Source organism: Schistocerca nitens, chromosome 3, assembly GCF_023898315.1.
Source record: "Schistocerca nitens isolate TAMUIC-IGC-003100 chromosome 3, iqSchNite1.1, whole genome shotgun sequence".
Lineage (NCBI taxonomy): Eukaryota > Metazoa > Arthropoda > Insecta > Orthoptera > Acrididae > Schistocerca > Schistocerca nitens.
This window is the reverse complement of record NC_064616.1, coordinates 452,955,246-452,981,132: the sequence shown is the minus strand read 5'-3', so window position 1 is coordinate 452,981,132 and position 25,887 is coordinate 452,955,246. Positions and strand designations below refer to the sequence as shown.

The 25,887-nt window shown below is 45.3% G+C and overlaps 1 protein-coding gene across 3 annotated transcripts in view; it reads left to right on the top strand.

Annotated features, from left to right (window-relative positions):
- LOC126248381 (uncharacterized) overlaps positions 1 to 21,297 on the top strand; it is a 597,430-nt gene extending 576,133 nt beyond the window's left edge. For all 3 annotated transcript variants that reach the window (XM_049949322.1, XM_049949321.1, XM_049949320.1), the window contains 3 exons: positions 10,157 to 10,239; positions 17,160 to 17,289; positions 19,330 to 21,297. In XM_049949322.1, the coding sequence (XP_049805279.1) occupies positions 10,157 to 10,239; positions 17,160 to 17,289; positions 19,330 to 19,445 (329 nt within the window). In that variant the 3' untranslated portion in view covers positions 19,446 to 21,297. The remainder of the gene's footprint in view (positions 1 to 10,156; positions 10,240 to 17,159; positions 17,290 to 19,329) is intronic.
- The last annotated feature ends 4,590 nt before the right edge of the window (positions 21,298 to 25,887 follow it).

The following is a 25,887-nucleotide window of genomic DNA, read 5'->3' as shown; positions in this document are numbered from 1 at the left end:
ACCATCGTGGTATCCGTTTGGCCACCGGTGCCTTCCCTACTAGCCCTGTTGATAGTCTCCTGGTTGAAGCTGGGATCCCACCCCTTTCTGTTCGGCGGTCCCAGCTTCTGGTGTCTTATGCCCTCACTATCCGTTCTTCTCCCTCTCATCCTTCCTATTCTATCCTGTTCCCAGACCATGGACGTCGCCCACCCGACTCCCGCCCTCGGGCGGGTTTACCGGTTGGGCTGCGCCTTGCGTCTCTTTCCCGTGATTTTCAGCTTCCTTCTTTGTCCTGTCTTCCTCGCTCCCTCCCCTCCACCCCTCCTTGGTTAGTTCCTCGGCCTCGAATTCGGATGGATCTCCGCCGCGGTCCGAAAGATTCCATCCCCCCGGTGGTGTTTCGTTCCTTTTTCCGCCAAATTTTATGGGAGTTTCGGGATGCTGTTGTTTTTTACACTGATGGCTCTAAATCTGCTGATCATGTTGGGTATGCCTTCACGTCCTCTGTTGGAACGGAAAATCATCTGCTGCCACCTACATGTGGGGTGTTTACTGCGGAATTGATGGCAATTTCCCGGGCCCTTACCTTTATTAAACAATCCCAACACAACCGCGTTTTGTTATGTACGGACTCGATGAGTGGCCTTCTTGCTATTGACCGGTGTTTTTCGCGCCATCCCTTGGTCTCTGCCATCCATGACCATCTCGCTGATATTCACCGTGCTGCTTGTTCCATTGACTTCCTATGGGTCCCTGGCCATGTGGGTATCCCGGGAAATGAGCTCGCTGATCGTTTGGCTGGGGGAGCAGTTACTTACCCCCCGTTTCCTGTAACCCCTCCTGCAGCGAATTTACGGCTTCACATCAAATCCCACTTCGCGCAGTCATGGGCCAATTCTTGGGAGGCTACTCCACTGTCTAATAAACTTCGTGCAATTAAGGTGACACCAGGCCCATGGCGTTCTTCCTTTCGCCTCTCCCGAAAGGACTCGACCACACTGTGTCGTCTCCGCATTGGTCATACCAGGCTGACCCATGGTTTTCTTTTGCGTGATGAGCCACCCCCGCTATGTGGTTGTGGAGCCTTCCAGTCAGTGGCCCACATTTTGGTTGAATGCCCCCTTCTTTTGGCTCTGCGTACTAAGTACAGACTCCCCCACACTTTACCTTTGATGTTGGCTGACGATTCCCGGATGGTCTCTCTGGTTCTCGGTTTCCTCCGGGAGAGTGGATTTTATTCTCAGTTTTAAGGTTTTTAATCTCTCTGGTGTTGGGGCAGGGCGGTGAGTGTTTGGGTGTCTCCCACTGTAGGCAGTGTTTAGAGATTCCCGATTCACCTCCCTGACCGGAATCCTCTTTTCTTCCCCTTTTACTCTTTTTACCCTTTTTTAAAGCTTGGTTAGTCTTTTTATTCCCATACGTATTTTCTGCATTATAGCAGTTGTACCTTTTAAGTCACAGGTGGTCTTGCCTATGCTGCTTCAGCATAGTGTTGGGTTCGTTCTCTTGCCGACTTCCCTCATTTGTTTTTACCAATGACAACGTGACTGCCCTTTCCGTTTTTTCCCTTTTTCCGTTTTATTGTTCTGACTTTTCTGAGATGTCCCGTTAGCAGAATGGAGTATATTTGAAGCAAGGGACTGATGACCTCGCTGTTTGGTCCCTTAAACCTCAAACAACCAACCAACCAACCAACCCACCTTCCTTACCTCAGATGATAGCGGACGACCTTCGCATGGTTACATCTCCTCAGTTTTCTTCACGAAACTGGTTTGTACTCACAGGTGTAAGACTTTGAATTTTCCTCTAGAGTTTGAGTCCCTCAGTTAGCGCAGACATTGGTTGTGAACGACTCGACCTTGCCTCTCCACCGGCCAGGTTCTCCCCGCCTTTTACCTACATTTTGGTTTTTGGTCTATTGTGCATTTTTGTTTCGCCTTTCCTTGTGTCTTCCTCCCTGGTGTTGTCTCCATTGCATCATGGTAATGGCTGGTGTGGATGTCGAGACGGACCCGTGACGATGCTGGTTCCCCACCACATGTAGCGTTTCTGGGTCACCCCTGCTCTCCCAATTTCCACTCCACCCCTCCTATAGTGGCTAGCGTTGCTGCCTCTGGATCATGGGGTCCTGGGTGCGATTCCCGCCTGAGTTGGGGATATTCTCCGCCCGGGGACTGGGTATTTGTATCATCATCATCATTTGTGACAGTGACTAGATTGGAGTGTGTAAAAAATTGGACTGTGAAAAAAAACTGAGGATTTGTATAGGCGCTGATGACCGCCCAGCTGGCCGCCCCACAAACCAAACATCATCAACCTTCTCCTATTCTTTCCTCTTCCTCCTGCCCTGGCGTCCCTTTTGCCTTTTTGTTTGCACGTTATCCCTTCACCACAACTGGACTGTGCTATTTGTTGTTTCTCCCTTGAATTTTCCATCCTAGATCATAGGACTGATGACCACCTTGTTCGATCCCCTCCCACAAATCAAGCAACGAACCAATCCACGAGTTATTTTGACCAGAAAGGTCACTCGTGTAAAAAGTCTTAAATACCGATTAATGCAATATGGTGGAAAAACATTGATATGGGCTGCCGTAGAAAGAGGTCACATAAATTCTCATATGTAAACCAGTGAGAGATATGAACTAATCAGCTTTTGTGCTAACATGTAGTCTTGGAGTGATAAGGATTAATTTCAAAAATCTTTGGCCTCACGTAGAGCAGAGGTGGAAGTAAAGAAGTAGTTCTGAAGTCAAACATCGATGAATACCCTTTAGATACCGTGAAGGAAGCCCAGGAGAAAATTTGGGAAGGGCATTCACGTCAAGGAAAAGAGACTTTTAGGTTCGCTGATGCCATTGTAATTGTGCCAGAGACGGAAAAGAACCTGGAAGAGCAGTCTAACGGACTGGGCAAGGTCTGGAAAGGAGGTTATAAGACGAAAACCAACAAAAGTAAAATGTAATGGATTGTCGTTATCAGGCGACGGCGAAGAAATTAGATTAGGAAGACACTAAAAATAGACGAATTTTGCTATTTGGGCAGCAAAATAACTGATGGTAGAAGTAGGTAGTATATAAATTGTAGACTGACAATAGCAGAAAAGCATTTCTGAAAGAGAGAAGTTTTTTAACATTGGATAAAACTTTAAACACTAAAATGTCTTTTCTGAAGCTTTATGTCTGGAGTACACCCTCGTACACGAGTGATGCGTATATGATAAACAGTTCAAACAAAGCGAGAGTGGAAGCTTCTGGAAAGTGGTGCTACAGAACAATGCTCAATGTTAGACAGGTCGATTAAATAACTACTGATATACTTAATGGAACTGGGAAAAAGGAAATTTATGGCACAACTTGATTAAAAGAAGATATCGATTGATCAGACACATCCTGAGGCATCAAGGTGTCCTAAATCTGGTAAAGATGGAGGATAAAAATTGCAGAGGAAGTCCATGGCTCGAATGCAGAAATTGATTCAATTGAATGTAGGTTGTTGTAATTATGGGTTAGCATGGAGAGCTGCATCAAACCAGTCTTGCGACTCCCCCCAGGGGGTCCACAACTCTTTTGTGGATACGTGCGTGGCGAGCACGGGGCCCCGAGCCATTGCAGCCTTCTTTCTCTCCCGGGCTGCATTTCCTTTCCCTTCCCCTCCTTTCCCCTCCATACTCCTTTCCCCTCGCCCTCTCCTCTCTCTCTATTGGTGTCCTTGCTTATGTTGGCCCCGCTATCCTCCTGGTTCTGTTGGTTTTACTCTCCGGCTTTGTTGCGTACTTATCTCCTGTTTTTGGCATTCCTTGGTCCCCCTCTGGGGTTTGACCTCCATTCCAAAATTTCTCTTCCGTAGTGTGAGCCATTTGGGGAAGAGCACCTTACCTAGTGTCTCCGACGTGCGCCCTCCTAGTACATTCCACCTTTTCTTTCACGTCGTGGTCTGATGCTAGGGTGCATAGCCAGCACGGTAGCCAGCCCGTGTGGTGGGGTCGCTATGTACCCTTTTGGTTGAGCCCCCTGAACACACAGGGATCACACTTCTGATACCTGAGCTGTGACCTCCTCATGCATGCCTTGGAGTGGTTGCTCGTCATCCTGGAGCATCGGAACTCCCGGCAATGGCCGCCGTGCCAGACGGCCCTTGCTGTGGCTGGGTGGCGCCCGTGAGGAGAGCCCCTGATCGGAGTGGGTGGTATCAGGGCGGACGCTATGCAGATGAAACGCATACGGGTCCAAAACTCTGGCCGTTCTGCGGCCGTCTCTCTGCGTGGTACTGATTCCTCAAGTGCTGCTTCTCTTGCCCCTTCGGCCTTCCCTTCCATGGCTACCCCCTGGGAAGAGGGTCAGGCCCGTCGTCTAGGGGCAAAACCTTTCCCCCGTTATCTAGTTTGCACCAGGACTGATGGAGATACTTTCACCAGTGTCAAGCCTTTATTCTTTGTGGAACACATTGAAGACAAGTTTGGCGAAGTGGACTCCCTGAGCAAGATGCGGTCGGGTTCGTTGCTGATTAAAACTACTTCAGCCGCCCAATCTGCGGCCCTTCGTGCCTGTACCCATCTTGGCACAATTCCTGTGTCTATTACCCCTCACCAGTCTCTAAATATGGTACAAGGTGTGATTTTCCACAGGGACCTCATCCTTCAAACTGATGAGGAACTTCGGGACAATCTCGCACGGCGGGGTGTTCACTTTGTTCGGCGTGTTCAGAAGGGTCCTAAAGATAACCGTATTGATACTGGTGCCTTTATCCTGGCCTTTGAAGGGGATACCCTTCCTGAGAAAGTTAAGATTATGGTCTATCGCTGTGATTTGAAGCCGTACATCCCACCTCCTATGCGGTGTTTTAAGTGCTTGCGTTTTGGCCACATGTCTTCTCGCTGTTCCCAGGACCCTCTCTGTGGTGACTGTGGACGTCCACTCCATGAGGGGAGTCCCTGTGTTCCCCCTCCTGTATGTGTAAATTGTCGTGGTAGTCATTCTCCACGTTCACCAGATTGCCCAGTATATAAGAAAGAAAAAAAGATACAAGAGTATAAGTCCCTCGATCGTTTAAGCTACACAGAGGCCCGTAAGAAATATGCACGACTGCACCCTGTGTCCATGACATCAAGTTACGCCTTGGTTACATCTTCCCCCCTTCCCCCCCCTTCCTTACCCCCATCCCGGACCCCACTCCTCCCCCCCTCCCCTGCGGCTCCCACACCTTCTCCTCTGGGTGCTGCTCCCCCTCCCCAGCCGGAGAAGTGTCCCACTCCTTCGGCGTCTGCCGGTCAAGGGCGCCTCTCCCGGGATGCCCCTTCCCGGCACCTTCCAGGTCAAAGGTCTGCTGCCGCGCGGCGACCGCGAGAGCCGCGGTCTGTCGGCCCCCAGGTCGCCCGGTCTCTTTCTGTTCCTGATCTTGCTGCAGCTGGCTCCTTTATGCCACACAGCCCTCCTCGATCTCAGCCTGAAAAGAAGAAGAAACATAAGTCCCGGGACAAAGAGCCTCTGGTGTCACCGGAGGTCCCTTCCCCGACTTCACAACTGGATTCTGACCTGTCGTTTATGGATGTCGCCCCCTCCTTGTCTGTGACGGGTGGGGACCCGGCAGTATGACTGGATTTAGCGTGTTCAGCCCTCCTTTAAACCATCTTTCTGTGGTTCTCCAATTGAATTGTAATGGCTACTATCGACACCTTCCGGAATTGAAATCCCTTCTTTCGTCCTACTCTGCAGCTTGTGTGGTTCTCCAGGAATCTCATTTTACTGATGCTCACTCACCGACCCTCCGTGGGTTCCGTGTTTTCTGTCGAAATCGGGTCGGACCCTTGCGGGCTTCTGGTGGCGTTTGTACGTTGGTCCGTACCGACATTGCTTGCACGTGGATTCCTCTCCAAACTACATTGGAAGCGGTTGCTGTTAGGGTCCACTTAGACTCTGCAGTCACCGTTTGCAATCTTTATCTCCCTCCTGACAGGGCTCTTACACCTGCTGCCTTAACCACCCTTCTTCAGCAACTTCCTCCTCCCTTCCTCCTCCTTGGGGATTTTAATGCTCATCATCCTTTGTGGGGCAGTGCCTTTCCATCTAGACGAGGTCTTCTTATAGACCAATTCATTGCAGACCACGACCTGTGCCTTCTTAATGATGGCTCCGCCACTCATTTCAGTGCCGGTCATGGTACCTTTTCTGCCATTGATCTTTCTCTTTCTTCTCCCTCTCTCCTCCCTTCATTACACTGGTCGCCACACGACGACCTTTGTGATAGTGACCATTTCCCGTTGATTATCACGCTCCCTTCGCGCTCCCCGATGGACAGGTTACCTCGTTGGTCTTTCCACCGCGCCGATTGGCCTCTATACACTGCACAGGTCGAGTTTTCTCCCTCTTTGTCGGGTTGTATTGATGACGTCCTACGTGACGAGTCTGACGCGATTGTTCGCGCTGCTAACGTTGCTGTCCCGCGCTCATCTGGACTATTTCGTCACCGGCAAGTCCCGTGGTGGAGTCCGGCCATTGCCATTGCCATCCGTGATCGCCGTCGAGCTTTGCAACACTTCAAGAGGCACCCATCCGTAGCCAGCCTTACTACTTTTAAACGCCTTCGCGCTAAAGCCCGTTATTTAATCAAACGGAGCAAGCGGATATGTTGGGAACGATTCGTTTCTTCCCTTGGTTCCACTGTCCCTCTGTCACGGGTATGGGCTACACTTCGTTCTCTCCAAGGTTGCCATCGGCAGTCCACCCTACCAGGCCTTCACCTCCCAGATGGCATTTGTACGGACCCATTAGTTATCGCCGAACATCTTGCGACCCATTTTGCAGTGGCATCGGCGTCAGCCTCCTATCCCGCTGCTTTCCTTCATCAAAAACAGCAGGCTGAAGCTCTCACCTTATGTTTCACCACTTGTGAGTCAGAATCTTATAACGAACCTTTTACTGAATGGGAATTTCTTTCTGCTCTATCTTCTTCTCATGATACGGCCCCTGGCCCAGATTCCATTCATAACCAACTGCTTCAACATCTCAGTGCTCCACAACGGCAACATCTTCTTCGGGTGTTTAACCGTATCTGGCTCCAGGGTGACTTCCCTTCTCAGTGGAGGGATAGCATTGTGGTTCCTGTCCTTAAGCCTGGTAAGAACCCCCTATCTGTTGACAGTTATCGGCCAATTAGTTTGACCAATGTTGGTTGTAAGTTACTTGAACGGATGGTAGCCCGTCGGCTCAATTGGGTCCTCGAATCTCGGGATCTATTGTCCCCTTACCAGTGTGGCTTTCGAGAGGGACGATCTCCAATCGATCATTTACTTCGCTTGGAATCCGCAGTTCGGCAGGCTTTTTCCCAGCGCCGCCATTTGGTTGCAGTGTTTTTTGACCTTCGCAAGGCCTATGACACGGCCTGGCGCTATCACATCTTACTAACCCTTCATCAGTGGGGTCTTCGGGGCCCACTCCCGACTTTTATCCGCCAGTTCCTGATCCATCGGTCATTCAGAGTTCGAGTTGGTACTGCTTTTAGTTCTCCACGGACCCAGGAGACGGGCATCCCACAGGGTTCTGTCTTGAGTGTCCTTCTTTTCCTCATTGCTATCAATGGACTTGTGGCCTCTGTCGGTCCCTTGGTCGCCCCTGCCCTGTATGTGGATGATTTCTGCATTTGGGTTAGTTCCTCCTCGATGGCATCTGCAGAACGGCAGCTCCAGGTGGCTATACGGCGTGCCTCTGCATGGACCCTCTCACACGGGTTTCAATTCTCTCCTTTAAAATCGCGGGTGGTCCACTTCTGTCGCCGTACTACGGTCCACCCTGATCCAGAGCTCTATCTCGCTGCACAACGATTGCCTGTGGTTTCACAGTTTCGTTTCCTGGGTCTTCTTTTCGACAACAAGCTCACTTGGTTGCCCCATATCAGACTCCTGAAGGTAGGATGTTTCCGTAAACTCAATGTCCTTCGCTTCCTTGCCCACTCCTCTTGGGGTGCGGACCGTTCCCTCCTCCTCCGTCTTTATCGTGCTCTAGTTCTGTCTCGCTTGGACTATGGTTGTCAAATTTATGGTTCAGCTGCTCCTTCCACACTGCACGTGCTGGATCCAGTCCACCATCGTGGTATCCGTTTGGCCACCGGTGCCTTCCCTACTAGCCCTGTTGATAGTCTCCTGGTTGAAGCTGGGATCCCACCCCTTTCTGTTCGGCGGTCCCAGCTTCTGGTGTCTTATGCCCTCCTATTCTATCCTGTTCCCAGACCATGGACGTCGCCCACCCGACTCCCGCCCTCGGGCGGGTTTATCGGTTGGGCTGCGCCTTGCGTCTCTTTACCGTGATTTTCAGCTTCCTTCTTTGTCCTGTCTTCCTCGCTCCCTCCCCTCCACCCCTCCTTGGTTAGTTCCTCGGCCTCGAATTCGGATGGATCTCCGCCGCGGTCCGAAAGATTCCATCCCCCCGGTGGTGTTCCGTTCCTTTTTCCGCCAAATTTTATGGGAGTTTCGGGATGCTGTTGTTTTTTACACTGATGGCTCTAAATGTGCTGATCATGTTGGGTATGCCTTCACGTCCTCTGTTGGAACGGAAAATCATCTGCTGCCACCTACATGTGGGGTGTTTACTGCAGAATTGATGGCAATTTCCCGGGCCCTTATCTTTATTAAACAATCCCAACACAACCGCGTTTTGTTATGTACGGACTCGATGAGTGGCCTTATTGCTATTGACCGGTGTTTTTCGCGCCATCCCTTGGTCTCTGCCATCCATGACCATCTCGCTGATACTCACTGTGCTGCTTGTTCCATTGACTTCCTATGGGTCCCTGGCCATGTGGGTATCCCGGGAAATGAGCTCGCTGATCGTTTGGCTGGGGGAGCAGTTACTTACCCCCCGTTTTCTGTAACCCCTCCTGCAGCGAATTTACGGCTTCACATCAAATCCCACTTCGCACAGTCATGGGCCAATTCTTGGGAGGCTACTCCACTGTCTAATAAACTTCGTGCAATTAAGGTGACACCAGGCCCATGGCGTTCTTCCTTTCGCCTCTCCAGAAAGGACTCGACCACACTGTGTCGTCTCCGCATTGGCCATACCAGGCTGACCCATGGTTTTCTTTTGCGTGATGAGCCACCCCCGCTATGTGGTTGTGGAGCCTTCCAGTCAGTGGCCCACATTTTGGTTGAATGCCCCCTTCTTTTGGCTCTGCGTGCTAAGTACAGTCTCCCCCCACACTTTACCTTTGATGTTGGCTGACGATTCCCGGATGGTCTCTCTGGTTCTCGGTTTCCTCCGGGAGAGTGGTTTTTATTCTCAGTTTTAAGGTTTTTACTCTCTCTGGTGTTGGGGCAGGGCGGTGAGTGTTTGGGTGTCTCCCACTGTAGGCAGTGTTCAGAGATTCCCGATTCACCTCCCTGCCCGGAATCCTCTTTTCTTCCCCTTTTACTCTTTTTTACCCCCTTTTTTTTAAGGCTTCGTTAGTCTTTCTATTCCCATACGTATTTTCTGCATTATAGCAGTTGTACCTTTTAAGTCACCGGTGGTCTTGCCTATGCTGCTTCAGCATAGTGTTGGGTTCGTTCTCTTGCCGACTTCCCTCATTTGTTTTTACCAATGACAACGTGACTGTCCTTTTACGTTTTTCCCTGTTTTCCGTTTTATTGTTCAGACTTTTCTGAGATGTCCCGTTAGCAGAATGGTGTATATTTGAAACAAGGGACTGATGACCTCGATGTTTGGTCCCTTAAACCTCAAACAACCAACCAACCAACCAGTCTTGCGACTAAAAACGACAGCAACATTCAACCGCGGTCGTCAGGGGGACAAGAGGATTCTGAGACACAGTCTTAAATATTTCATAAAAATTAAAATACTAAGTAATGTCCTCCGTATAAATGATGGCTCTCAGCTAAATATGGTACGGGCGTCGGCAGTGGCCAAATTGAAGTGGACGCAGAATGAAAGCATTTCCTTCCGTAGTCTAATCACAAATTACTTCACGGGTGACAGGCCGATTGTATGTAAGTACAATTGTGACGACGGCCGGGGAGTGCTCGGCAATTAAGAATTTTTAATGACACGTTGACTGCTGTTCATTGCCCTTAGTGACCAAGAATTTTGTGGAAAGTTCTGTTCTTAAATTTTTAAGTGTCATATTGCTCTGTATCATTTGATGCCATGCTTACAATTAATTTTTCCGATTGTTTATGTTTCAGGATACCTTATCGCTGTGATGACCCAGATACACTGCGTGTTTTACATTATTGCGTGTTTTTACCTGCAAGAGGCGCGATTCCAGGTAATAATTTTGCACAGTTACGAAAGCTAAGAATTGCGTAAGAATGTAGCTGTTGTACTGGTTTTCCCAAGCTTTTACATTTAAATTTACGAGTGGACTTCAAAAAGTAAGTTAAACATTGTATAGACCCAGTAAATTTTATTGAAATCTGCACTACGTTTCAAACTGACACAGTGGGACGACACTGTTTTTCAGCATAGTGGAAGTGTCTTTGTAAATAATGGTCAGAACGTTTTAACAATCTATAAAAATCCGCTGATGGGCCAGGGAGCCATTCGAGAACCGCTTTATGTATGTCCTCATCTCGGAAAAATTTGCAGTTGCTGCGAATCACTTCACCGATTGCCTGGGGACGGTAGTCTGTGGACGATGTCGATGGCCTTCCTTCCTCATCAGCGTTAACCACGTATGTGCGGTTTCGGTCAAATGTTATCACCATTTCCCTGGGACTGGACACGACACGACATGACATGACATGGCATCTGGTGCATACACTACCAGAACTGCAAGTTCAATGTGTGCAATTTATACATTTTGCCGACAGATACAGTGCCGCTCATACTCAAACTTTGGAGTACTTTGCCAACTGTCACGCCATCTCACTCCCACACTGTGACACATCTGTTATCCGTACCGCAGGAAACCTATAACAAGTATTGTCCTCTGATACGGTCAGTCTTGTTGCGCGGACTTAAGCGTGGGACGGCGTGGGTAACTACGTCCACGCGTATATTGACCAGAGAGCACACTAATTTGAGTATTTTGAGATTGAGGAGCCAAATGTCGGAAGTGAATGTTTTAGGTGATACGAGGTCTTATGCGGATAAACGCAAGGTAATATAAGTAACACAGATAACAGTGGCGAACATCTTCAGCACATCACATCAGATAAATACACACATCATGAAAAGTTTTGCATCGCCCCGGTTCCCAGAACACCGGAGGATAGACGTTGACTGTGGATATTGTATCTCAGACACAGTCCCTTCGAATGTTCAGGGACGTCACTAAACCCGCCCAAAGAAGTAAACAACCATGCACGAGCAGCGCCTATTAGACGGAGGGGGTCCGACAGCCGATCAGTCCCAGTCATTCCACCAGGAATAAGGTACACGGTTCGTGTTGTCTGTAGTTCAACCGTGCCTAGACGGTCAATACCGAGGTTTGATCGTGTCCGCATTGTTACTTTGTGCCCGGAAGGGCTCTCAACAGGGGAAGTGTCCCGGCGTTTCGGAGTGAACCAAAGTGACGTTGTTCGGACATGGAGAGACAGACAGGAACTGTCGATGACATGCCTCGATCAGGCCGCCAAAGGGCTACTACTGCCGTGGATGACCGCTACCTACGGATTATGGCTCGGGGGAAGCCTAACAGCAACGCCACCATATTGAATAATTCTTTTCGTGCAGCCACAGGACGTCGTGTTACGACTCACTGTGCGCAATAGGCTGCACGATGCTCAACTTCACTCCAGACGTCCATGGCGAGGTCCAGCTTTGCAACCACGACACGATGCAGCGCGGTACAGATGGACCCAACAACATTCCGAATGGACCGCTCAGGATTGGTATCACGTTCTCTTCACCGCTGAGTGTCGCATAAGCCCTCAACCAGACAATCGTCGGAGACTTGTCTGGATGCAACCCGGTCAGGCTGAACTCCTTTGACACACTGTCCAGCGAGTGCAGCAAGGTGGAGGTTCCCTGCTGTTTTGCGGTGGCTTTATGTGGGGTCGACGTATGCTGCTAGTGGTCATGGAAGGCGCCGTAACGGCTGTACGATACGTAAATGCCATCCTCCGACCGATAGTGCAGCCACATCGGCAGCATATTGGCGAGGCATTAGTCTTCATGGACGACAATTCGCGCCCCCAATCGTGCACATCTTGCGAATGACCTCATTCAAGGTAACTACATCGTTCGACTAGCGGCCAGCATGTTCCCCAGACATGAACCCTATCGAACATGCCTGGAATAGATTGAAAAGAGCTGTTTATGGACGTCGTGACCCACCGACCACTCTGAGGGATCTACGCCGAATTGCTGTTGAGGAGTTGGATAATCTGGACCAACAGTGCCTTGATGAACTTGTAGACAATATGTCACGACGAATAAAGGCATGCATCAATGCAAGAGGACGTGCTGCTGGGTATTAGAGGTACTGGTGTGTACAGCAATCTGGACCACCCCTTCTGTAGGTCTCGTTGTATGGTGGTACAACATGCAAAGTGTGGTTTTCATGACCAATAAAAAGAGCGGAAATGATGTTTATCTCTATTCCAATTTTCAGTGCAGGTTCCAGAACTCTTGGAGCCGAAGTGATGCAAAACTTTTTTTTGTTGTGTGTATTTAGGGGTAATGCTAAGAAGCGTTATGAAATGGGATGATCACGTAAAACCAGTATTAGGAAAGGCGAATTGAGGACTTAAATTTGTTGATACGGTTCTGGTAATGAGTGGTCCGTCTTAAAGGAAATACGCTGACGAAGAGAGGGGAAAAAGTCAACACCAAGGAGGAGTTGTGAGATATAAACCAAAGTTGGTAGGCCTGTTTCTGTATCGGAACGATGATGACTATTAAAATTCCGCGCCAGTCGCGCCACTATGAGGATCCAAATCAGGTTTTCTTGAAATACACGCTGTAACGGTCGTGAGCGTTAGTTATCTTAGAGATAAGACGTGGTGAGTTGGTAGTCGGGAACGCCTTTAAGGCGACAAAGAAGCCATTATCTACACGTCACTGAACTTGAATAAGGTCGATCTAATAGGGCTACGAGAAGCTAGATGTATCTTCTGCGATACTGTAGAAAGACTTGGCAGGGATGGAGCCACTGTATATGATTGTTGGCAGCTGTGATTACGGGATTGAACGGTAGCAAGAAGGCCGGGATCCAGACGGCCACGTGGCCACTGAGAGCGAAGACCATCGGGTTCGACGTATGGCTCTGGCGCATAGTATTGTATCTGCAGCAGCAATTCGAACAGTAGTTACCACTACAGCAACACAACGAACTGTTACAAATCGGTTACTTCAATGGCAGCCCCGAGCCTGTCACCTTGTTGCGTTCGTTCCTGACCCCAAACAACGCCATTTGCTACTTATCAAGCGAGAGCTTATTAGAATGGAGGTTGCAGGGTTGTTGTGCTTTATGATGAAAGTTGGTTCTGTCTTGGTGCCTGTGATGGCCGTATGTTGGTTAGGGGGTGGCCAGTTGAGGGCCTGCAACGACACACATCGGAGTTGTGATATGTGGTGTGGTTTCGTCAGATAGCGGAACCACTCTCGTGGTTATCTCATGCACCCTGACGGCAAATTTCTACGTCAGTCTGGTGATTCGAAATGTGCTGCTATTAATGAACAGCATTCCAGGGGGTGTTTCCAACACGATAGCACTCGCCCACTTACTAGTGTTGTAACCAAACATGCTCTACAGAGTGTCGACATGACGCCCTGGTCTGCCCAATCACCATATGTCTCCAATCTGCCTGCCGGGGTGGCCGAGCGGTTCTAGGCGCTACAGTCTGGAAACGTGCGACCGCTACGGTCGCAGGTTCGAATCCTGCCTCGGGCATGGATGTGTGTGATGTCCTAAGGTTAGTTAGGTTTAAGTAGTTCTAAGTTCTAGGGGACTGATGACCTCAGAAGTTAAGTCCCATAGTGCTCTTAGCCATTTTTTTTGTCTCGAATCAAACACATATGGGACATCATCGGACGACATCTGCAACGTCAACAACAACTAGCATTAACCGTCCCTGTATTAACTGATCAAGGTCAACAGGCATGTAACTCCGTCCCACAAACTGACATCCGGCACCTAACACAATGCATGCACATTTGCATTCTTGGTTTCAACATTCTGGCGGCTACACCGGTTATTAATGTACCAGCATTTCACATGGGCAATGGCTTATCTCTTTCTTACATTACCCTATGTTCTTGCAATATTAATCACTTAACTATGTTACCGAGACAAATGTATTACCGAAACTTCATCACTCTACATTATCTTTAGGTGTTGCGAGTTTTTCCGTCAGTGTGATGTACAAGTTGCTAATGCGTCCAATTATACACAAATATTGTTCGAACGTTTAGAATTGTTAACAAGTAAGCTTGACAAGACATCGAACGGATTCAGAGACGCACTGATAGTATCATAACAGACAGGTTTAGGCCACACGAAGATGTTATAGAAATGCTCGTGGGAGAATCCTTGAAAGGAAGAAATGTAAGTCTCGTGAAACCCTGTTGTGTGATTTTAGAGAACCTGTAATCGAAGCCAACTGAGCAAACGCTATGCTACCACAAACATGTATCTCACGTATCATTAGAAGAGACTGGGGTGCGCACACGGGCATGTCTAATCATTTTTTCCTCACTCATAGTGATAATTTCAGTACGATACACCCTCCGCCACGCACTATACAGTGACTTGCGGAGTATTTGTCTAGATGCAGAATGCGCGTAGCGCGTGAGGCACGTGGTCAAAAAGTGTCTGTTTCAAAGCAAACAACTGCTTGTCACGTCGACATTACTTTCTCTCTTGAAGTGACAACACTCAGTCATTTTTTGTGTGTCCACAGTCGTGTTCGCCACCGTTTATGGGTCATGACTGACTGTCGAAGATGGAGCATGAATCTTTACAGGAACTTGCAGACACACATTTAATGAAATGAAACTTGGGAAAGTTATCGAAAAGGCTGTGAATGTAAGGTTAATTGATCACTTTATATCACACGATTTGCTATCAAATGTACTGTTCGGCTTTAGAAATCGTTTGACAACTGAAAAAGCTATATTCTCTTTTCTCTGTGAGGTACTGGATGGGCTAAACAAAAAGTTTCGAACGCGTGGCGTATTTTTTGATTTAACAAAGGCATTTGACTGCGTTGATCTCACAATATTGATCCAGAAGTTGGACCATTACTGAATAAGGGTAGTAGCTCACAATTGGTTTACCTCTTACTTTAGCAACAGGCAGCAAAAGGTCATTATTCACAATGTTGATAACGGCTGTGATGTGGGATCCGAGTGGGGTACTGTCAAGTAGGGGGGGGGGGGGGGGGTGTCCCAGGGATCAGTGTTGGGGCCGCTCCTGTTCCTTATTTATATAAATGATATGCCCTCTAGTATTATGGGTAACTCTAAAATATTTCTGTTTGCTGATGACACTACCTTGGTAGTAAAGGATGTTGTGTGCAACATTGACTCGGTTTAAAGTAGTGCAGTACATGACATTAGTTCATGGCTTGTAGAAAATAAACTAACGTTAAATCACAGACTCAGTTTTTACAGTTTCTAACACACAATTCAACAAAACCTGACGTTTTAATCTCACAGAACGGGCATATGATTAGTGAAACTGAACAGTTCAAATTCCTAGGTGTTCAGATAGATAGTAAGCTGTCGTGGAAAGCCCACGTTCAGGATGTTGTTCAAAGACTTAATACTGCCCTTTTCACTGTTCGAACGGTATCGAAAGTGAGTGATACTTCGACACGTAAATTAGTCTACTTTGCTTATTTTCATTCACTTATGTCGTATGGTATTATGTTTTGGGGTAAATCTTCCCATTCTAGGAGGATATTTTTGGCTCAGAAACGGGCGTTTCGGGCAATAAGTGGTGTGAGTTCACAAACCTCTTGTCGACCTCTGTTCACGAGTCTGGGTATTTTGACATTGGCCTCTCAATATGTATATTCCTTATTGTCGTTTCTTGTTACCAATATTAGTTTATTTCCAACAATAAGCAGCTTTCACTCGGTTAATACTCGGCAGAAATCAAACCTCCATTTGGATCGGACTTCCTTAACTCTTGTGCAAAAAGGTGTTAAGTATCCTGCTGAATCCATTTTAAATAAGCTGCCACTCGAATTCAAAAATCTTAGCAGTAATCCACACACTTTCAAATCGAAACTGAAGAGTTTCCTCATGGGTGACTCCTTCTATTCTGTCGAGGAGTTCCTTGAAAAATTAAGCTGATTCTCATTCTACTGCTGATAGCGTTTGCTTAAACTTATGGACTGATTTTCTTTCAGGTTCATGAACTTTTATTATTATCTGCTATTACTTTTATGTTCTAAGTTCATGTACTGACACGTTCCATGACCTTGGAGATTTGCTCCTCAATTTGGTCCTACGGAACTTGACATGTAAATAAAATAAATACCAAGTGGGCCGAAACGTGAATGAAAATTTGGTCTGAACAGGGAGGCATTCTAGGGTAGTCTGTGCAGTCGTGCCAAGCCACTGTACCAGGGCGGCGTAGCACTTACCACATCTGGCTAATGATGCGGAGACCCAGATTCGAATCCCGGCCTTCACAAAAACTTTCATTAGTATCTTCAGTCTTGTACGTAGTTGTATATAGCACAATATATGGTGCAGCATCAGGTAGAGAGCCAAGTATTGCAGTTAGCATCAAAATTTGAATAAATTTATCCCAGAGGATTAAAACTCGGGAGAAACAGGGTCGCAAAAGCCACAGAGAGCTGATCATGGTTCTCAACACAGAACCTTTCGCACAGCAGAATTTAATGAAATTCTGTTGGGTCTTGCGGGAGAATATTTGAAACTAAAAGACGAACTGGTTCGTAGGATACGAGCTGCCTGTGTCTCAGTACAGTTGACGACAGGAATATTTAACAGAGAGCAGCAAAATTTTATGCTTCGTTGTAATGTAAGCATTCACGCGGGCGGCCGTTGCGGGTAACAGTTCCTATAATGCGTAAATTATGTAAGTAACAAATTGGATAATCATTTACGGTCCTTAGCTCTTCATCTCAAGGTTTAAAGTTTAGGGTTCCCAAGCAACTGCATCATTTCGGTACTTCACGTGTGTGACACCCTTTGTGGTGATTGATTCATAAGCTACTAAAGAAAACTGTAACCACTGATGTAATTGAAAGATTTTTATTTTTTCAGGAAAACGTGAGGTTGGTGCCCTTCTGGTATCTGATGCAAACCTACATTATAATGTATCAGTTAGGCCTGGTAATCACTTTCGGACACGAATACAGCACTTCCAGGTTCAATTTAGCTATATGTGGAATTGGTAAGTGTTTCCTCTTAAGAAAAACGGTACAGAAATCTGAATAAAATAATTTTTTTGCAGCTGGGCTGTTTCTGTGGCTGTAAAGCAATTAGTGCTTACAATGTTGAAATTAAGGTACTGAAGATGTCCATGGTAACAGTCTCATATTTTATCTCTGCAATATTTTCAGAATTTTTTTTTTCTGAATGCGTTGATTACTCAATCGTCATCTCGCAACAGAATCATGTATGAGCGAATACCGAGTTCCCTTTATTCACGAATGTCGATAAAATTCATCAGACCAATCAGATGTGCTCTTCCAATCACCAGGACAGCACTACAGCGCACTGGCTAAATATGTACTTTCTCGAACTAATTATGCCACAATTTTTGAAAGAAAAAAGATTTGGAGGTTATAGTTTTCTTTCACAGCTTAGTTTAATAGACAATGTTTTAAAGTGAACACTCATTGCTGCTATGACACATGATACAGTGGTTACCACATACCATTTACGCAGAGGCATACATTTGCTACAGTTTAGTCTGTGGTCCATCATGAGAGGAAAGATCAACATAATATTGAAATTCACAGGGCGTCTATAAATTTTCGCTATTTGAGACATTGTAAGAGGAAAACTTTTTACCGATGGCTAACCAAATTTATAGGAATGATGATCAGACACTGTACAGCAGGATTTGCGTTGTTAGTAGTGTTAGTGTCATGAATTGCCGTTCCGCGCCGATACTGGTGTGGCGACGTAGGGTTTACACTCAAGCATCAGTGAGCTATTACAGTCGCAGACAGTCAACATGGGTGAGCAGGGCAAGTATTGACGCATTAAAGGAATACGAAGAGGTCCGCTTCCTGCAAGGGCTAAAGAACACGATTCGGAAGTTCGAATTAATTGGTGATCATGAAATTGCTACTGGGAGAGGCCGACGGCCAATTGAGCCACAAATATTGTTGAAGTTACTTTTGCCTTAGTTGGCAACGCTGGACGCAATGTGCGATCTCCAAGCAGTGCACGAGCTGTGTCAAGACAGCTGAACTTTCCATGGTCCTCCGCTGGAAAGGTGCTGCTAACAATTGTCAAAAGGAATCTCTAGTGCGGTTCCAGGCTGTCGTGGATGCAGATGGTCGTCACCTTGAGCAATGCCTATAACCTGAAACGTAAACATGGCACGTAGTTAACAAATGTTGCCCTCTTCTGTGGAAATTAAAATGTTTTCTTCGATGGTTTATTCGTTATTTTTTCTTTGGCATGTCCTTACAAATGTTTCCACAAAGTTTTATTGTCGTATGATCACTCGTTTTCATGCTAGCCCTCTCAAGTAGCGATAGTTTAATTATAGCCATACGATACAACATCGTGACAATCTAGCTCATGTAGACGCAATTCGGTTAGAAGAGGAAGCAAAGAAATATTTCATTGCTGACAAATTGGAAAAGTAGCTGCACAAATGATACATTTGTAAGATGCTAAAAATTAGCCCTGACGACGACCATGGAGGTAGTGGTCGAAAGCTTGGAGTTTTATCCAGAATTGACGCGGCATGTACACCGAGAGATTTTTATTCAAGAAATACGTCGCGAAAGACTTCGTAGCCAAATGCTTAATTTCGCTCATTGAACTCCTAATTTTCCAGATTTCAAACTTCAGTTAATGGTATTTACGATTAAAATAAGAGATTTCATACAAAGAAGAATGTTAATTGTAACTAACAGTGAGGGTTACATTATTTTATTAGAAATGACGCTATACAAGACTGTAAACTGTTTAAATTTGTCTTTAATGTGCGACCAATTTTTTACATTTTAGACATTTTGTTCTTTTGGCATTTATATGTAACTCCTGCTATTAACCAAAGCTGTGCTGAACAATGGTCTTTGCGCGAAACCCGTTACACATTAAATATAAATTCAAACAGTGCTTACCGTGCTATATAACATCAACTGTAAAGTTTATCAAAGTGTGAAATACAGTCTACAAATATTATTATTTTAGCAGTTAAGGTTTCTGTGATTCACATTGGTACTGAATATGTCTTTCTTTTCCGCAGTGTATAATTCGGTAATCCTGGCGTCTGGAATTAGCACCCTTTCTCGATGGTTATCAAATAAACTATTTGATGAGAACAATCGACACGACGGTTGTGTACCCGACAGCAGTCAGTAACTTCCGGCTGACTGCAGACATAGCGTGTGTGTTTGATCCAACATAGGCCCAGTCCAGTACAGTAACAGTCTGTTGTCACAATTTCCCGCACCCAAGCAAGCAACACGGTCGGTCACAGCAGTGCAGCTGGACCACCACCGACCATCGAGAGGGAGGTCAGTCATGTGGCCAAGCTAAGTTAAGGTGCCAACAGGACCATTACCACAACTTCGACGTTGGTTCGTCAAAGCGAACGTGACCACGAACGCAACAGTGAACTGCCAACAGCCCACTGAGCGTCGGTGACCATATTCTGCAGGTCCACAAGGGGGGCCTTGTGCTACGCAACACTGGCCGCATCAGCAGCCAACAGAACTGTGATCAGCCTGACAACCGCCTGATGATGGAGGGTGACCATTATCAAGATAGCCAGCTGACGGGACACAACAGGTATGGTCACCACCACGTTGCTCGACTTAACACTGGACAGCATGACTCTGAAAGTAACTATCCGTACTGCAACCTCCATCGTGGTCAGTCTGTCACTCCATGTCATCAAAATCAGAGTTGTTGACCCAGACAGTTAGTTACGGCTATGATCCCCGCGGTGGTAGCCAGACTGCCGACAGAGCGAGCGCAGCCGTGACCACGATAGCAACTGTACCTGAGAATGCGAGCACGGCCAGTCCGGCAGCCAACTGGGACAGCGCAAGCTCGATAGCGACTGCACGTATGGCAGTGGTCAGCCTGACAGCCAGTTGGGTGTTAGTAACTGTTAGTGTGAACGTGACAGTGGTCAGCCAGTGTTTTGATCAAATGCTGAATGTATCTGTGTCTCAGAGTGAAAGAGACTGTTGCTTTGAATACATCTGTGCCCAGCCGTCTGCAGACTCCACAGAATGACTGATAAGAATCACTGGCACAGTCAAGTGGACTTTGAACTTGACCATAGTTGGAGTGACCTCACAGCAAACAGTGTGTGTGTCTGTGTTTGTGACTGTGACTATTATTTGCAACACCTCTGTGGACAGTGCAAAGACTACTGCGACCTCATCCTGACAGCAAAATGCATGTGCATGACTGCGAGCTTATGTACTGCTACGTCAGCTGTGATTATGTTGACAGTGTACAGTAACACTGACTGCAACTAAGATTATGGCGACAGAGGCTTCGTGACTGACGGCGTCCACAACTGTAGACCTGCTAACAACAGGTGTGATCACCACCACGTTGGTCACCTTACAGTTGACAGCCTGACTTTGACAGTGACTATCCGTACTGCAACCTCCATCGTGCTCAGTCTGTTAGTGCATATCATAAAAATCAGAGTAGTTGACCTAGACAGTTACGACACTCTTGACCTGGTACAGACATCCGCAATTTCTAGGATTACAATGATACATGTTGCACAACTGATGCACACAAAGCTGCTGATGCATATAGATGATACAGTGAGCAGCATCACAGCAATAAAAACGGAACATTATGGAGCAGCGTTGAGGCTACAGACGACCAGCCCCTGGAAATCGAAGAGGAAACTCATACTGGCCTCAGTCACTGCTGGCGCTTTCTACTGAACTGGTGGTGTGGCACATTTTGTGCTTGGACATCGGTGGTCCCTGCATAATGCAGTTGCTGCCATGGTAGTGGTACGAAAACGAGCTGGAATTGTTGCTGACGCCGACGAATGTGACACTGTGCAAATGATTATGTAACACTACTACGTGTAATCAGTCTCTCACTAAAGCATAAACAAAACATATATAGATTGTGTGTCACTAAATACTTAATTTGTTGTTTTGTCAACTTTTAAACAAGATAATTAATTACGATTTTATATTCTTACGCATGTTGTTACAGTACTTCAGAAAGGTTGTGGCGGTTACTGTACAGTCAAAAAGTAATAAAAACTGTGAAATCGGAATTAAGTATTCAGTTAACATATTCTTGTATAATATATCCTCAAAGTTGAGAAAAATATTGAGCTTTCAACGAAATTTGTTTTTTCGGTGGTGGTGGTGGTGGTGGTGGTGGTGGTGGTGGAAGAAGACGACCACCAACCTCTGCAGTCTAGCCCTAGGTACAATGGGGGAATCTAGTGCTGGTGACCTAGGTAAGCGGACGATAGACGACAACTAAGGTTAATGTCACCATCTGACAGATGACTATCAACAGTTGCACATGTTCAAACTCCATGAGATACTGCGGTGCCTTGTGGAATTTATTGCTGGAAATTAACATAATGTGTGAGAATCCGGAAGTGACCAACAACAACAACAACAACAACAACAGCTACTGCAATAACACTTCTCCTGCTTCAGTTTAAAAACTTACTATTAATTTATTTACACTGACAGTATTCTAAATGACCACCATTGGCTTAAGTGCCACTACACTTACGTATGTCAGCGACATTAGCTGCGGCGCTGAGTAATTATGACTTGAACGATTCTAAATGTCTGGCTGTATTTCCATGGCTACATTGCGCGCGTGGAACTCAGCTTCTCTTACACAGTTTCCCTTCTTCGGTCGTTTTGACGAGACACTGAGTCACGTGGCACTGAAGCTTTGCGGCAGTTCATCGACCATATAACTAATAAACGTGAAGTTACTGAGTTAATTGTTCAGATCTAAAGAAATTTTGCCAAAACTGGATGAAAATCAGGATCCAGAAAAAGTAAATACAAGAAGGTGCGGTTTTAGCTAAGCTATGGCGGGCAATGTGTCAAATTTTGTGATGCACACGATCTATTTTCAATCCTTACAAGTGCCGAGTTACGACGCCTTTATTATTTTAAAATAAAACTACATACTTTCTTTTGTGGCACTGGGAAGTGCCTTCAAACAGTATTTAACAACGCAGGGTGTGTGGAACGCAACAAATTTAACAAGGTAACATAGCTGCAAACAACCGTCGTGCTGTCAGTAGTAGTAGTAGTAGTAGTAGTAGTAGTAGTAGTAGTAGTAGTAGTAGTACCACAAACGTTTGCGTTAGATATTTACATGCCCCATAGATCATTTGAGCGATTGTCTTAACGAAATGATGTGGAACACGAGTTTATAGCTATATATAATGACGTGATACATCATTAATGTTAACACTAATTAAGACAGCATTTTATAGTCCTACTCGTGCTATTATGCTTAATAATTAGTTTTATTACAGAATACCAATTTTTAAAAAGAAATTTGTCAGTGGAATAAGAATTTACCAACAGAAATAATTTCAGGTTATATTTAAAACTTGCTTTGCTACCAGTCAAAAATTTTATGGTATTTGACAAATATTCTTTTTTTTTTTTTTGCTGCATATTGAACTCCTTTATGAACCACTAGCAGCATCAATAACGGGCAATAAATGTAATTTTTCCTCTATTGTTATAAATATGGATAGCACTATTCTTCTCAAATTGTGATAGATTACTTACGACGAATGTCGTTAGTGAATATACGTATTGCGATGGTGCAGTTAAAACATCTCCTTGAAGAGGTATACATATGGCTGTGGGTGGACACACATTCTCTTTTTTTTTTTTTTTTTTTTTTTTTTTTTTTTTTTTTTTTGTTGCAGTCAGTACAATCTTTCTACGTGACGTTATCCCAGAAAGCTACTTCATGAGAAATTACCGAGTGAAAATCTGCAGAATACGACAGAATGTCGATTCATTTGTTTCAAAGATCAGCAATTATATGATGAACAAAAGAAGCTGAACCTATTTGTTTGAGAAGCTCAGTGATACGCTTTCTCCACCTCAGGTTTTCATCAATATGTACACACAAAAATTTGAAGCATTCTGCCCTATCAATTAAGCAACATTCATGTCCTATATCAATTGTTGCTATGAATATTGAAGAGAATTATAGTGTGTTTCCTCAAACATTACGGATAGTCAACTTTCAGAGAACGTCTCATAATTCTGTTTCTTTCTCTCTAATGAGATTTATTATAACACTAGTATCGTCTACAGAAAGTGACATTTCTGCTTCTTGACTGTTAATTGGAACGAAACTCGCATACATACGGAGTAGGAGTAGAGAGGACCCAAAATTGAACACTGTGGGACTCCTTTTGCCGTTTCTGCCTCATTCCAACAATGATTAATTACTCAAAAACGCTTTATGCGTTCTGTTTGTTAATTCTAATTCAAACCTGCTGTGTGTAAAGCAATCATTTCCACAAAACATCAGTTTTTCGCAGATAGTAACGTGACCTATGCAATAAAACGCCTTCGAAAGCTCACAAGAAAACAAACTGGTGATATTTTATTATTTAAAGCTTTTAATAGTACGTGGGTGAATGCGGAAATGGCATGTTCATTTGAGTAACACTCCTGGAACCCAAATTGTGGTGTGCTAAGAATGCACAGAAAAATAAGGTTAGTTTATTTCACAAGAAAATTAGAGAATTGAGTAATAAGGTAGAAGAGTTTTGGGGAAATTTAGAGAACTCTGAAAAGACAGACATCTTGTACCTATCTGAGCAGGACATAAACACATAGTTGGGTAAGCTATATATAAAAGATACACGCCAGCATATTACTAGTGCAGAACTAATATGGGGAAAGGTATATTAAGACAGAACACAAGACAAGTAGGTTTTGTAGTGACCAGCACGTCTATGTGTATGCTTAAGAATTGATACTAAAATATAGTCCTTTTAAATATAACTGTATACAGATCTCCAACTGAGAAATTTTGAACTGTTTACGAGGAGTCTGGATTCCTTACCATGCTATGTCAGGCAGCAGCTATCAGTCAAGTCTGTGGTGACATCAATGTAGGTTTTCTAAGGGATTCTGACAGAAGTTAGTTCTGGAAACCTTATTTGGATCGCAGAATTTGATCTCAGAAATTACTTTCCACCATTGGTGGCTAAAACAGTAGTAAGGACCTAATGATGCTCAAAGTAAGAAAATAACTTTACCCAATATCGAATACTCTCTCTAATCATGATGCACAGTTAGTTAGGATAAATGACAGAGTGCATTACAGTATGGATACTCCTGAGTGGAAATCAGTTAGAATAATTGATTACAGGATAAACGTTTTAAGAATAGTTTGAGAGATGACCTGGGATGAGATTTATAATGAACCAAATGACATAAAATTTGATTTATTCCATGATAAATTCATAACTTCATCTGAAAACAGGTCTCTACATAAGCTAATCAGAAAGGTCATTAAACAGTCGTGTAAAAAGAAGAAACATGGATCACTAGAGGGATTAAAGCATCTTGTGAAGGTAAAAAGGAATTGTATCAGTTGGCAAGTTCAAGTAAAGACCCTGCAGTAGTTGCGCACTTCAAAGAACTGTTCGAACCTACTAACAAAAGTTATTGAATATCAAGGAATGTGCACATGTCAGAAATCAGCAGTTCCAACGACAGACTTAGGCTATATGGAATGTAGTAAAACGAGAGATATGACAACATGCTACAGAACAGGATATAGTCACTACTGAACTGTATGGAAGAGTTGTAAATGAGTCACAGGCAGCAAATGAAATGTATTTAATAATCATTTCTTAAATTTTTCTGCATAACACAATTAAAGGATCACTGTTATGAAATCCCATAACTGTCTTCTATTACGACGCAGAAGTTTGAAATTTGTGTGCAAGGTGCCTGCAACCTTCCTTTGTAATGGTGCAAAAGCGTGGCACCCTGCACGTCACCTTCGGCATCAGCGACAACAAGGTGTCGATACGTGTATTTGAAAGGCCAGAGCTCAGATGTTCATGTGAACTGTAAGAATAGTTTATGATGTCACATTGTCTTCAAATGTCACCACAGTTTCGCCCAACGCCACTGTGGATGTGCCACACGATGGGAAAGTCACACTCCCTCTTCTCCACACTTCAACCCTTCGCTTGATGCCTCTGTGATGGGAGTCAGAACCGCGACGCCTATCGTTTAAATAGCGCGAGTTTGTGATGGGTGACCGAGGAAAACATTTAGAACGCACCGCCGCTCAGAACGGACACGAGAAGGCCTCAAGATGTGGCATTAAAGGCGTCAATGGAACCACCCCATCACTAGGGACATTAGTTTTCACACATTTTGCTCTCGAAAACAAAAGTTTGTAGTGCAAAGTACAACAGAACGACGTTCTTGAAAAATTTTTCCACTGCTGGAATCTCCCTCCCATACCTCCCCAGACTATTCAACTATTTTCTAAGGAAATCACGGGACTGCAACCACACTGAACGTAAGTTCACCCCACCTTGGAATGCAGTGTGACCACAAGTAATGCTTTGATACATAGGGTGGAACCACTAGGTACTGTTCAAATTTGGTCGACGAAATTAGAACATGATTGAAAGCAAAGGAGGTGTATGCATTTTCATTCTTTTGTCGCGCCCTCTTGTGCGTGTGCATAGAGGGTGCAACACTGACACACTTGTGAATGAAATAGCAGAGTACCTCAAAGACCCCCCCTCCCTCCCCCAGTTCGTTAACACCCT